The sequence below is a fragment of the Schistocerca gregaria genome, chromosome X (assembly GCF_023897955.1).
Source record: "Schistocerca gregaria isolate iqSchGreg1 chromosome X, iqSchGreg1.2, whole genome shotgun sequence".
Lineage (NCBI taxonomy): Eukaryota > Metazoa > Arthropoda > Insecta > Orthoptera > Acrididae > Schistocerca > Schistocerca gregaria.
This window is the reverse complement of record NC_064931.1, coordinates 768,650,001-768,663,872: the sequence shown is the minus strand read 5'-3', so window position 1 is coordinate 768,663,872 and position 13,872 is coordinate 768,650,001. Positions and strand designations below refer to the sequence as shown.

General features: G+C 41.1%; 1 protein-coding gene across 1 annotated transcript in view; it reads right to left on the bottom strand.

The window, feature by feature from the left end:
- Nucleotides 1-13,872, bottom strand: part of LOC126298494 (uncharacterized) — a 132,317-nt gene that overhangs the window by 95,876 nt on the left and 22,569 nt on the right. Inside the window, exons 2-3 of the mRNA XM_049989830.1 lie at nucleotides 4,399-4,507; nucleotides 658-869 (exon numbers count right to left, since the gene is read on the bottom strand). Of these exons, the coding sequence (XP_049845787.1) occupies nucleotides 658-869; nucleotides 4,399-4,507 (321 nt within the window). The remainder of the gene's footprint in view (nucleotides 1-657; nucleotides 870-4,398; nucleotides 4,508-13,872) is intronic.

The following is a 13,872-nucleotide window of genomic DNA, read 5'->3' as shown; positions in this document are numbered from 1 at the left end:
ACTGCCTGCTACATCTAGTCAGGTAACTCTTCAACTCCTAAAAGGAGTGAGAGTCACTTTATGTGAGATCTGGATTGTATGATTGGATTACACAAACTCCCTATCTATAGTGCTATATCACCAGTAGCAATGTTCTGCCAGTCACTGTCACACAGTACAAAAATTAATTACGATAGCATCCATTACTATTTGTTCCGATATGCCTTACACAGTTTTAGTAGCATTTTACAGACCAGTGTGGACACTGGCATCAGTAATATGTCCCTGAGAATGTGTGTTGAGGACAAATGCTCTGTAAAAAAATGTTGCCTTTCAATCGCCTGACTTTTGCCTCTTAAAAGGTTTGGCCCAATTTCATCACCTGTCATAATAATGCAGAAAATGCTCTCATTGTTAAATCACAGCACCAACTTGACTTCACACTTAGTATGATTTGGTACAAACAAAATTATTTTAAATTTAGTTTTTGAACATAATGGTGATGCAGTTGGTGAAACTGGCACACAGTGAAACTAACAGATCCATTTCATATTGTACTGTAGGGAAATGGGGAAGGGACGGATTGTTTTCCACTGCTGACTAATGTCCATTCTTTCTAGGTAATCCTAATCAAAAGAAATTTTCTTCAAGTAAGCAAGCAATTCCGTCAGTTAATACCTTTCCAGCCTCCTCCTCATTACAGGCCATGACAATGACTTGAACTTTACATTCCACCACCATACGCCAAAAATCGTTAACTGTATGAGGTAGTGGACCCTGACTGGCAATGTAAGCCAGTGAGCCACTAGCACCCTTAATGAAATTCGCATTGATGTAGTCACTTCCAGGCACGCCAGCATAACCATCGAGAACAACTCGGCTTATATCAACTGAAACAGAGAGAAATTAATGGTTTTTCCCTTATCTATAATGTTATAAGCATTGTACACAAGAGCTTATTCATTTTTGTCATGCTTCTCACTAATTAAAATACGAGCCTGCATTTACAAGCTTCCTCATCAGAAAATGATTTTGCAATGAGAAACATAATATTATCATGGAAAGGAAATAATACACAAAGATAATCAGTCAGTATTCATTTAAAACATGTGAAACAGCTGAACAGAGTGAAATACAGTTGACACCAAATCAAGTTCACAGAGTCTTGCATCTCTGAAGCCAGGTATTTTTGCATGAAACTATGTTGTGGTCCCTGTTTACATCTGTATCGTGTATACCTCATCTCAGACTGTGCAGTGAAATGATTATATAAATTAGAGCGGCAAAGCCCTTGTATGCACTCTTAATGCACGCAACAGTTGTCAACATCACTAATAGAAACATTTAATGGCACAGCTAAGAAAATTGAAGCTACAATGGAAACCAATGTTGAAGTGCAAAATTAAATACGATAGATTATAGTAGTTGAGCACTACATGATATAAAGGCAACAATTTGCAGCAGGGATGCAGTAAACAAAAGGCTATCTCTCTCTCTCTCTCTCTCTCTCTCTCTCTCTCTCTCTCTCTCTCTCTCTCTCTCTCTCCTCCCCCCCCCCCTTTATAAATTTTTAACAATATGAGGATGTATGTAACGGTTTCCATTCGGCTGAAAAGCTATTAGTATTGCTAATAACAGTTATTTCATGTAATTTTTCACAATGAATAAATCTGTTCCAGTTGTATTTGACCAATCCTTTATTTGTATAAAATCATACACATGACCTGGGTTTGGATATAAATCCCTTCTTCAGGCACTATAAAAAACAAGGAAAACTAAGAAGTTCACAAACTGGATTCTATGACTTTTATGCCTTCATTTTAATTTCTTAAGCCCATTTGCAGTTGGTTCATAAGTTGCATTAGGTTGGCAATGAGTGCTTATTTGCTTTTACATTCACGTTTTTTTCAGTTTGGCCCCATTTACCGGGTGGGGTACTAATTGACTCAGAGAACGTTTTCATGCCTCACCCGCGTGGGATCTCGTAGGCTACATGATAAATTTGCTGGATTTTTTACATGACTGGTACAACTTTCTCATACACAATTAAGATACTACTTGATGTTCATATTTATATGGGCTCTTCTAATGTTAATTAATTTTATGAAGAATCTCTCTTAGTTATTTGTAGTGTCTGAAGATGAGATTTACATCCTGAAACCCAGGTCATGTGTAAGATTTCGTCCAAATAAAGGATTTGTCATGTACAACTGGAGTGGATTTATTCGTCACAAAAATTTTTAGCAACAGTTGTAGAGGTCTCGTAAAGAGTATATTATTTCATATAAATTAAGTAGAAAATATAAAAAAAAGACAGGTAATGAGTCACAACAAACTGCTGCAGGAGGTCTGGTAACTTGTAAATATTTTTCCTCATACATGACTCAACATTTAATCAGAATAGTAAATAAAACCAAAGTTACTTATTGAAGGCAAGAATTGCGTTGATGTTATTATGTAAAACTCACCTTGTACATTTTTTAGACAGACATGATACAAAATTTTGTTTAAATGAATACTATGTACTCTTTTCAGCCATAAATGACATATTTTTATCAATGCATCAGTTCAGCTCTCGTGCATTGCTTCCCTTCAGATTCCTTGTTTTATGCATTTCTTATTGCCTATAAATAATCTGATAAAGTGTGTGACGGTTTTTTTTTATTTTTTATTTTTTTATACTGTTGACAAGGAACCCACGTCCACAGCATGTGTGTGTCACCTCTCACATGTAAAACTGGATTAGCGTAACCTCCAAAAGGAGTCTGCAACCAGTAACTTTCAAGTTTCAAATGTCATGAACAATGGTCATTAACAAATATTTGTAGTCAACTAAAATCATCTGAACAGCTACACATAACATTTTTCTATTCACTGTAAGTATTCAGTGCCATTATTTAATTTCAAATAATATATTTCGACACGAAAACAACAACAATATAGTAATCAATTTCACAAGCATACACCAACACTGGGGAGGGTGACAAATATCTTTTGTTAATGGATAGCATTAATAAAGTTGAGGCATGCCTTACAAGGCAATGTTCACTGGAAAACAGATTCTCTGTTTGGCAGAGCCAAAACATTTCTTTGGTATCAATAACAACTTCCTCTCTTCGGTGTGCTCTGTCTTTGGACAGTAGGTACATGACCTGGCCCATTGCTTTTACCTGCATGCTCAAGTGGCGAAGTGAACAATCCAACATTTCACCTTGGAGGGATTCGAAGAGTGCCAGTAGTTTATGCTCTACAGTGATGAAGAAATGCCCTTTGTGGAACTTTTACAATGCCACAGTGAAATTTTAAACAAAACACAACTATGGAACAGAAAAGGAAGAAAGCAGTTGCTATGGCTAAAATACGAGACTCACTGCATACTGAATTTGGCATATAATTAAGAAGATTTTAAAAAGAATTTGAAATATGAAAACCAGAGTACAGAAACAGGCAGTTGTGAAATGAATAGGCAACAAACCAATACATCTAAAAGAATAAGAGGAAGTATTCCTCAGTCTGTTGCATGCAGAAAACAGACCAATTCTGGATAGTGTATCAGGTAACAAAGTATTGAAGGATCAATTTTATTTTTTCCATAAAGTGTTCAACTGACAAGAACTGAACTATATAAACCCTGGCTTTTTCAGTGGCTGTGAAGATATCATTAATGAGGCAGGACCATCATCTGCAAATGTAGTTCTCAGTAACACAGAGCTTAAGTTAACCTTCAAAGAATGACTGAAGAACAGAGGTCAGTGATATTCAGATAGCTTAATGTCTTTGTGATGCATGAGGAGAACAACAGAGAACCACAGTTATAAAGGAAAACCTGACATTGAAGAAAGAACAAAGACTTACACAGATCGAAGATGATTGCCCCTGTAATTGTTTTTGTAACAAAAAATAACTGATTAAAGTATTATTGGCAACAAATGATTTGTTCCTCAGCGATGTGCATGTATTCTATGAGACTGGGCAGTGTAAGTGCTATGGAGATCTGAAGTTGTAGTCTGGCTAAGCGGAGTACTTTAAAATTTTTAGTCCCACAACTGTAAAATATTTTATAACACTTTCTTATTTGTGAAGGAAACACCATCATAAAGTTTGCCATAATGTACAGCTCCACACCATCCTGCACTGAGACACTTACTGAAGTGGCTAAAGGAACTGTGAGCCACATCTCATTCCGTGATTCCCATTTGGCTTTATTAACTCCAAACATGGGTCATGGCTCAACTGGTGGAGGGGGTGACTCACCACTGTGGCTGTGCCTTATATAACGCTGACACCTTCACGTTTAATGGTATGGAACTAAGCAGTGACTCAGAAAATGCAAGTTTCAACCAGTGACTCACTTTTATTCATACAATCCCAAATACTTAAGCTCATGAAGGGCAAAATTGTACTATTTAGAGTACTCACATGGCAGTATATCCTTATAGCGGTTCTTCTTGCGGTTTACTTCTTTCTGACCTTCTGAACAACAGTACTGTTCTGATGTTTTCAGAACTTCACTGAAGAGCTTCAGTTCCTGTAACAAATTTTTGGATTAGCTTTGTAGTTTGGAAGAGAGAAAAAAAAATGGTGTTTAGGTTAAGTTAATTCATACAGGAACAAGAACTCATTTTCACAAATTTAGCAAACACAATGATACCAGTAGTTACTAATCTACCAAAATTTTAGAACGCACTTAAATTCTTAAAGTTAGTGGGAAAGGGACAATGGCAAGAATGCACGTGTGACTGGATAATTACTTGCACAGGTTATCTTTGTCCAATAGCCCATGACGATAAGTTGGCTTTTTCAGTTGTAATCATACCAAAAAATTTAAATTTAGCTCCTTTGTGAATTATTGCATATGAAAAATAATCTTTTTTTACACAAGATTATGTATATTTTTACACTTTGAAATCTACAATATTTCAATGGAAAATTTTACGCAGTGTACGAGTTTCTTAATTACCTTCAGGCAAAGTAAAGTGTTAACAGCAGTCTCTAAACTATTAATATTCATGAGGTTAGTAGCTGTAACAAGGAAACAGATGGTTTCCTTGACTATAGTGTATATGAGAGGACGCAACTGAGGTTCAAACACTATATATCCTTTCTTCTGGGAGTGCTCGTTCTGCAAAGTCTGCAGAAGAGGTCCTGTGAAGTTTGCAAGGTAGGAGACGAGGTACTGGTGGAATTAAAGCTGTGGGGATGGGTCGTGTTTCGTGTTTGGCACACAGTTTTAATCTGCCAGGAAGTTTCACGAAAACTGACAGCGGCCGAGAGAGCGGTGTGCCAACCACGCTCCTCTCCATACTCACACCAGTTGACGCCCAAGGGCTGAGGACGACACAGCGGCCGCTGTCAGTACTGTTAGGCCTTCAAGGCCTGTGCAGATGGTGTTTTAAATTTTTCTGTACATTATTGTTTTTCTGGTATTAAAACTCACGTTAAGATTTCCTACTCTTTGGAGTACGGATTCACTTTCCAGCTTTTCAAAAGAAAACAGCATCCTTGATATATTTACACTCACATTCTGGACGCCACTGAACAGTGGATGGTGGAGGCTACTTTGTACTACTGCTGGTTGTTCTCTTCAGTATTTCACTTGCAAATGGAGCAAGGAGAAAAATAACAGTTTTTATGACACTGTATGGCCCCTAATCTTCCTTATTTTGTTCTTTTGGTCCTTATACGAGATGAACATACCTGCATCTTTCTTTCCATTTGCTTGGGACTACTGACAATATGCAAAATTCACAATAAATGCAAACTACGGAAGGGTCCAATGCCACAAAGTACTCTCTGTAACATCAAAATAGTATTCTGTAAGGGTTCGGCATGTTATTAATTTTCAACATCAGGGATGTTAGACCACCCATTTGAGCGTCTGTATGGCAGACAGAGAATGGTAATTCTGTATATTCTTCCCATGTGAATTATTTATTAGATGCAAAATTTAATACTTTAGCTTTCCTTTTACTGATTATTATTTCCACTCCAGACTTGTCAATGAGTGACTGAAAAGGAAATTTCGATTCACTTAGTGGTTTTACATAGAACCAGAATTTGTTAGGGTTCTTGGAATGATCTTTCACTATTGTATAATGGAAGTTGTTATACAGATAGCTCTCCGCAGCCTGTCAGCATTTCTGCACTCTTTTTGAACCGAGAATGATATAATTTCTGTTTCCTTAGAACTTGCCAAATGTTGTTATTAAACCAGCATGTGCCTTTGCCATCATTAACCTTATGCAGCACATACTCATTGAGTGAGTGCTGCACAAGTTTAAACTTTGCTCACAATTCCTCTACTTTCATCACATTCAAATTAAATGATATCCATCAATTCTGTAAGAAGGATGCTAATGTCTATGAATCTACTCTCCCAAATACAACAAACCTCCTCGCGTTCTAGATGCCAACAGTTATGAATGTGAGCAGTTAATAAAGCTGTGTGCAGATAAAAGGAAAATATACCAAGGTAAAAGCCCATTAACCCAGCATCACACAGTCCAGCATGTTCAATAATCCAGCATTGCTCACACATACTGAATATTTTGGATGTGTTTAGCAGAATTTAGTTACATCCGGCAATGGTAAAGAATTTCAAGTTGTGTAGTGCCAACAATTGTTTCAGCCATCTTTCAGGCTGCTTTTGTCTTGCACCAATTGTCTATAGTGACTAAAAAGCATTCATATAAATAAAAAAATAGTGTTTTAAAGTGTAACCATGATTAGCGCCGTTCTATATCACAATTACAGTAATGCTGTGTATTGATGTGGGAATGTTTTCTCTACCAAACACCTCTCAAAACAAAGTGGGAGTAAAACACAAATATCTTACGCTTACATTACAACAAAAGATTGACACACATATATATATAGATCGTTGAAGAACCAGCTTTATATTCTTCCATAATCCTATTTCTATTCCCATCTTTCTTAATCTGATTAATGATAAACTTTTGTTGTATTGTAAGTGTAAGATATTTAGTTTCTCTTGCACTTCAAAGGCTTGTCTCACAGACAGTGGCAGTAAAAGACAATGAATCAAAAAAATGTGTATTTTCTTATGGTTGGCTACACCAATTCAAAACTCATCATGGAATAGGTGGGGAGTTACGGTTGGCAGATCAAAATGCGTGATGTTATGATTAAGCAATGAAGGTGGATGGGGCATGGAAGGGTTATGGAGAAGGGGGAGGGGGAGGGCGGAGGGGGGCAGGGTGGAGGGGGGAGGAGGAGGGGGAGGGGGAAGAGGGAGTGTGTGTGTGTGTGTGTGTGTGTGTGTGTGTGTGTGTGTGTGTGTGTGTGTGTGTGTGTGTGTCATCCGAACAAGTCACAGCCAGGGCAAAAGCACAAGAGGCGAAAAGATGCGAGCTGGTGCCAGTGCCACGTCATTTGTGCGAGTTCCACCAGCACCATGGGTGACACTGAGGATGAAGATATCGACTTCACCTTGGCCAATTGCCTTGGCCAAGTACAATCTGCCAATGACCAGACAACAACACACAGAAGCCTACTTGGAAGGCAGAAGAGCAGTTCTCACCCACTTGGTTAATCATTGTCCAGGGTGTCATCTAGTGAACTCTTAGAAGTGAACAGATAGTTGTTGCAAATTGCATTTGCTATATACTGTGCAGTTGACCAATGATTATTTGTATTTAGCCCTTTAGGGCCTCTTTTGGGTTATATTAATGCAGTGTTGCAGACTTAATTATTCAACAAATCACAAAGATAAGTAAACCTTTCAACTCATTTGTGTGACTTTGTTACTAATTTCTTAAGAGTGTTGTAGAACCTTCATTCACCTATCCTGTTACCTGATCCTGGGGTGTAGCTGTGTAACAGTGGCAGGGAGAAATTGTTTTAGAGGCGTACTGCACCAGAAGCCATTTCAAAAACTCACAAACTTAGCCTACCGTAACAACAGGGCACTCAGCCTCCACAGCAGTAGTGACAAGGCTTTTCAGAATTGAAGATGAGGATTTACAAAAGAAATGAATATGGTGAGAAGGGAGAAAATGCAAGAAAATTGATAAAGATCAATCTGAGATAAAATCATATGCACACACACCCATGATCACCTGCACAATCACAGCAGCTCACACCATGGAAGACAGCATTAAAATTTTTCAGGTGTTCTACAACTGTTAAGTAAAAGCTGAAGAGGACAAGAGGAAAACTACAATAAATTCACAGCAATATGTGGCTGGCTAACCACTTGCAAAAAACATGGATGAGCCAGCTACCCTGATAACACATTACAAACATAGCTCTAAAATTTTAGGCAACGAGTTGGACAACTCACAGAAGTTTAAAAGTTGTACTATTTGATTGTCACCTAAAATAGACAGTAAATCTGTCAGCAAGTGATCTGCCACCCCTTGACCCCAGAATAAACCACAGTCTAGTAAAATGTGGAGCACTGTGATCTGTACATCACAAGCACCACATGTTGGAGGGTCCTCTCATTGGAGCAAGAAGCCACACATCATAGGGCTGTGGCTTATGCGAAGACTAGTAAGGAGGACCACATCCTGACTATGCGACTGGAAGGTGGTAGACCATAACCAAGTTGTGGATTTTCATAGACACAGCTACTCACTTCCAGCTACTCTTCTTCCCATTGACGCAACTCTGTACCTCAACAGCAAGGTGACAGCATTCAAGTGGATGGCACACTGAAGTAATTGAGGATTGTGACATGCCTCCTTGGCTGCTACATCCGCTCTTTCATTCCCCGCATTTCCCCAAGTGCCCAGCACCCAGCAATTTTCGTAGTTGGAGATGGGTGTCTAGGTTGTCATAAGATAATGTGTTCAAAACAAAGGAGTGCAGCCTCTCCTGTATTGCACTAAATCTAACATTACTCTTGGTCTCCGCAGTAACCAAGCTGGCAGGCAGTTAAAACCCTGGAGTTGGGGTTGTACTTGCTCCACATCATGTGGCTTCAGCAATCACTGCACACAATATCTCAAACGGCCTTTCTGCTTGTGAACTTCTTAAATAATAGAACCCAGAATGTTGTCCTTGACAGCAAGTGTTCATCAGAGACAAGGGTATCGTCAGGAGTGCCCCAAGGAAGTGTGATAGGACCACTGTTATTCTCTATATACATAAACGATTTGTTTTGTTTCGTTTTAGGGCGCAAAAACAATGGAAGAGAAGACAGCACAAACAGGGACGTGGAGTAAGGTCTAAAAAAATATGCCACAGAGAAACGGAGATTCAGAACTAAAAATTAAATGGCCTTCACCATTTTGATACGATGGATAAAAAGAAAAACGCGGTTGACAGCCCGTACATTGTTTGCTAAAATGGCCGATAACTCAGATGACAAACACAAATTGGAACATAAGTAGTTAAAGAAAGGGCATTCCGTCAGGAAATGGCAGACAGTGAAAAGCTGGTGACAGTGTACACAAAGTGGTGGGGGAGCACCACTTAACAGATGGCAATGGCTGAGGAGACAGTGCCCAATATGCAACCAAGTTAAAATGAGTCAGAGATGCCTGGCAGGAGACAGGCCATTATAGGATTAATGGCGATAGCAAAGACGACGACTCTCAGGACAGAACCCTGAGGCACACCGTTTTCCTATATAAAGGTACCTGACAAAGCAGTACCCACACGTACCTTGAAAACTTAGTCTTTTAAAAATTCCTCAAGGAAATGGGACAAGGCGGCCACGGAAGCCCCACGCGTATAGAGTACGGAGAATGCTAGTCCTCCAGCAGGTGTCGTAGGCCTTCTCCAAATAAAAAACCACGGCCACAGCCTGGGATTTCCATAGAAAACCACTCATGACATGTGTGGACAAAGTGATGAGATGGTCAACTGCAGAACGCCACACTCGAAATCCACACTGTGCAATGGTAAGTAAATTGCGAGACTGGAGCCACCATAACAGCCGGGTATGAATCATACGTTCCATCACCTTTCAAACACAGCTGGTGACAGAATTGGGGCAGTAGCTAGAAGGAAGGTATTTTTCCTTACCGGGCTTAGGTATGTGTGTGAGAGTGGCTTCATACCGGTGTCTGGGAAATGTTCCCTCTGCCCAGATGCGGTTGTACGTATTAAGCAGAAAGTGCTTGCCCGCAAGAGAAAGGTGCTGCAACATCTGAATGTGGAGAGCATCTGGCCATGGGGAGGAGGTCGGGAGGAACTGAGAGCTTGATCTACCTCCCTCATAGTAAAGGCGACATTGGACATTGTAGCACTCACAATTGTGAGAAGAGAAGGGTATCGCTTGAGCCTCCTCTGATCGTTTCCGATGGAGGAAGGCGGGTTGACAGTGGGAAGAGCTCGAGATTTTCGCAAAATGACTGCCCAAGGTGTTGGAGATAGCAATAGGGTCCACGGTGACATCGTCTGCTACCGTCAGGACAGAAATTGAGGAATGGATCTGAGTCCCAGAGAGCCATCAGAGGTTGGCCCACAAAAGAGGAATGTGTGGAACTATTAAAAGAACTAGTCAATGAAATCCAGCTAGCTGTTTTGCTATCCAAAAGAACGTGGCAACCCTGTGCTTGCATCTCTTAATAATGAATGCAGTTTGCCATTGGAGGACGACGTTTAAAAATGCGAATAGCATTGAGTCACAACCTGCCTCAGTTCACCAAGGGACCCGGACACAGCGTGGTAGAGAGGAATGGAGCATTCTGTGGCAGTAAGGATAACCTTTGTAAGATATTCCACCTAGTCATCACAACTGGGGAAATAATGTTCTTCAAAAGTTGCAAGGGAGGCGTGAAAAATCCATTCGGCCTTAGTAAGCTGCCATCTGGGTTGGCACGGAGGTGGGATAGGAGTCAGCAAATGGATAGCACATGGGAAATGTCACTTGTGTATGTGTCAGAGAGAGATGACCACTCGAGACAATGGGCAAGCTGGTCAGTGCAGAAGGATAGGTCCAAACGGGAATAGGTATGCGTGGATTCTGAAAGGAACGTAGGTGCTCCTGTGTTAAGGCAGAAGAGGTTAAGTTGATTAAGAATACCAGTAAAGAGGACACCTCTCGAAGAGGTTCTGGAAGAACTCCAAAGGGTATTGTGGGCATTAAAATCACTGAGAAGCAGAAAGTGGCTAGGTAGCTGCCCAATAAGCAGGAGGAAGCCTGCCCTAGTGACATTGTATGACGGAGGGATGTAAATGGTACAACAGAAAAATGTCAAGTGAGGATGGAAAAGGTGAACTGCAACAGCTTGAGAACAGGTAGTCAGGGAGATGGGCTGACAATGAATGTCATCCTGTATGAGCAGCATGACTTCCCCATTAGATGGAATGCTATTCTCGGGGGAATGTCAAAATGGACCAGGGAGAAATGTGAGAGCTGAAAGCAGTTGTGAGGATGCAATTTTGTTTCCTGAAGGTAGAGAAAAAGTGGATGCGGTGATTCTAAGAGCAGCCATAAATCCTCTTTGTTGGATCGAAGGCCACGACCATTCCATTGGAGGACAGTCATGATGAAGAAAAAATGAAGGGGCACCACATCAGCAGCTGCCAAGTGCTATATGGTACACAGGCAGGAGGATCCTGCTCCATAAGGTCTACAGAAGCATCAGCATTCTTCTGCTGTAAGCCTGCAGAGTCCAAAGCAGAAAAACGGTTCGCGGTGCGCACCCGTGACACAGAGGTTGGCTGGGCAAGGGCATAACATGGCGGCACCATCGAAGAAGATCTTTGAACTGGCGAAGGAGAAGACGGTTTGCCTTTGTTTGGCATCTTCAAATATTTCCAGCTGGCAGAGGAAGACTCAGGTGTTGGTTGGCTGGAGGGACGTATGAAGTCTTCAAGGGATTATTCCTCCTGTCCTTTCTAGCCTGCCAGATGTTTAGCTGGTGACTCTGCCCCATGGGGTGAGAGTTTGGTGGCTTGTAGCACAGCTGAAGGAGACGGGGAGGCTATCCATGATAATGGGCAATTTCACTATTAGAATATATGGTCTGACTGTGATAACTTCATAATCTTCTTTGATCTTTGACAGAAGATCCACTGGATCAAAAGTGAGAAAGAGTGTGTGTGGGCTCTAAGGAGGCACCTACTTTTTTTCATCATCCACTGGACGGCAATGACACCCTGATCAGAGACGTACATTTGGATTTTTGCCTCAGTCAGACCATTGAGCAGCCTAGTGTAAATAACACCAAGGGAAGAACTCGGCATTCAATGAGTCTAGACACAAACAGGATAGGCACGGAGGAGCGAAGCTGCAAGCAGTTGTTGTGCTTGAGAATCAGAAGCAGTCTCCAAAAGTAAAGTGCCATTGCATAAACAAGAGCAGGATTTCACAGACCAGCAATTGCATCAACACCTTCCTGAATAATAAACAGATTTACGGCTGTGACGGACTGACCGCCTTCAGTACGTGAAACCACGAGAAACCTCAGTGCAGCTGGGAGGGTCTGAATTGTTAGCCTCATTCCATTTACGTTTCATAGCGGCTGACTGAGAAGATTATTGGCTCATTGCAAGAAAATCTCCCATGATTGCCAGTGTCTCTGATGGTGAGGTGCTTCCAATTGGGAACCCCCTACAGAAGAGGGTTAACCTGACTTAGGTGATTGTTCACACCTCAGATCACACCTCCCGAACGCCTAACAGAGGGACCAATCGGCAATTTGGGAAGGCAGCAGCTCAGGCAATCACCCCTCTCTGGGACTGGCCTGTACCAGGGGGGATGTGCGAACCCTATGTGTCAACTTGGGGCTGAGAATTACACGTTACCCAGTCACTTGTTCCATGTCAGATACATGGACCAGCCTTCAGGAATGCCCAGGGAGGAAGGGGAAAGATACAAAAAGGTGAATGAAGGAAGACAAAAGGAACAGTGGAGAGTATTCCAATACTGACTACCAACAATGCAGAGTACATTTCCAAAAACAGTCCAGACATGTTCACCAAGGCATGGGAAAAAAAAACAGCAAGAGCGTAGACATGCAGCGTGGAAGGGAAAAGATGCTGCAAAGGATGGGGCCTCGTGGTAGCCAAGCACGAACCCGCCAAAGAGCAGCAAGCCCCCTGGGGGCACCTAAATGACTTGGCGGACTGGGTGAACAGCAATCTGTGGTTGTTTGCAAATGATGCCGTGGTGTATGGTAAGGTGTTGAAGCTGAGTGACTGTAGGAAGATACAAGATGACTTAGACAAAATTTCCAGTTGGTGTGAAAAATGGCAGCTACCCCTAAACGTGAAAAAATGTAAGTTAATGTGGATGAATAGGAAGAACAAACCTGAAACATTTGGATACAGTATTACTAGTGCACTGTTTGACACAGTCAAGTTGTTTAAATATCTGGGCATAATGTCGCAAAGCGATATGAGGTGAAATGAGCATACGAAAACTATGGTGTAGAAGGCAAATGGTCAGCTTTGGTTTACTGGGAGAATTTTAGTAAACAGTTCACCTGTAATGGAGGTTGCATATAGGACACTGGTGCAACCTATTCTTGAGTACTGCTTGAGTGTTTGGAATCTGTACCAGGTCGAATTGAAGGAAGACATCAAAGCAATTCAGAGGCAGGCTGCTAGATTTGTTATTGGTAGGTTCGAACAACATGAGAACGTTATGGAGATGCTTCGGGAAATCAAATGGAGGGAAGGCGATGTTCTTTTTGAGAAACACTATCGAGAAAATTTACAGCAACGGCATTTGGAGCTGACTGACGAATGATTCTACTGCTGTCAACCTACATCTCACATAAGGACCACAAAGATAAGATATGAGAAATTAGGGCTCATACAGAAGTGTATAGACAGTCAGTTTTGTCTTGCTCTATTTGTGAGTTGGAGAACAGTTGTTTCAGAGATGGACAAGCAACACCATGGTACACAGGAGAATTCTGAACAACGAGGAACTTGCATGCTTGACACACCATGAGGAGCTGCCGCCAGATG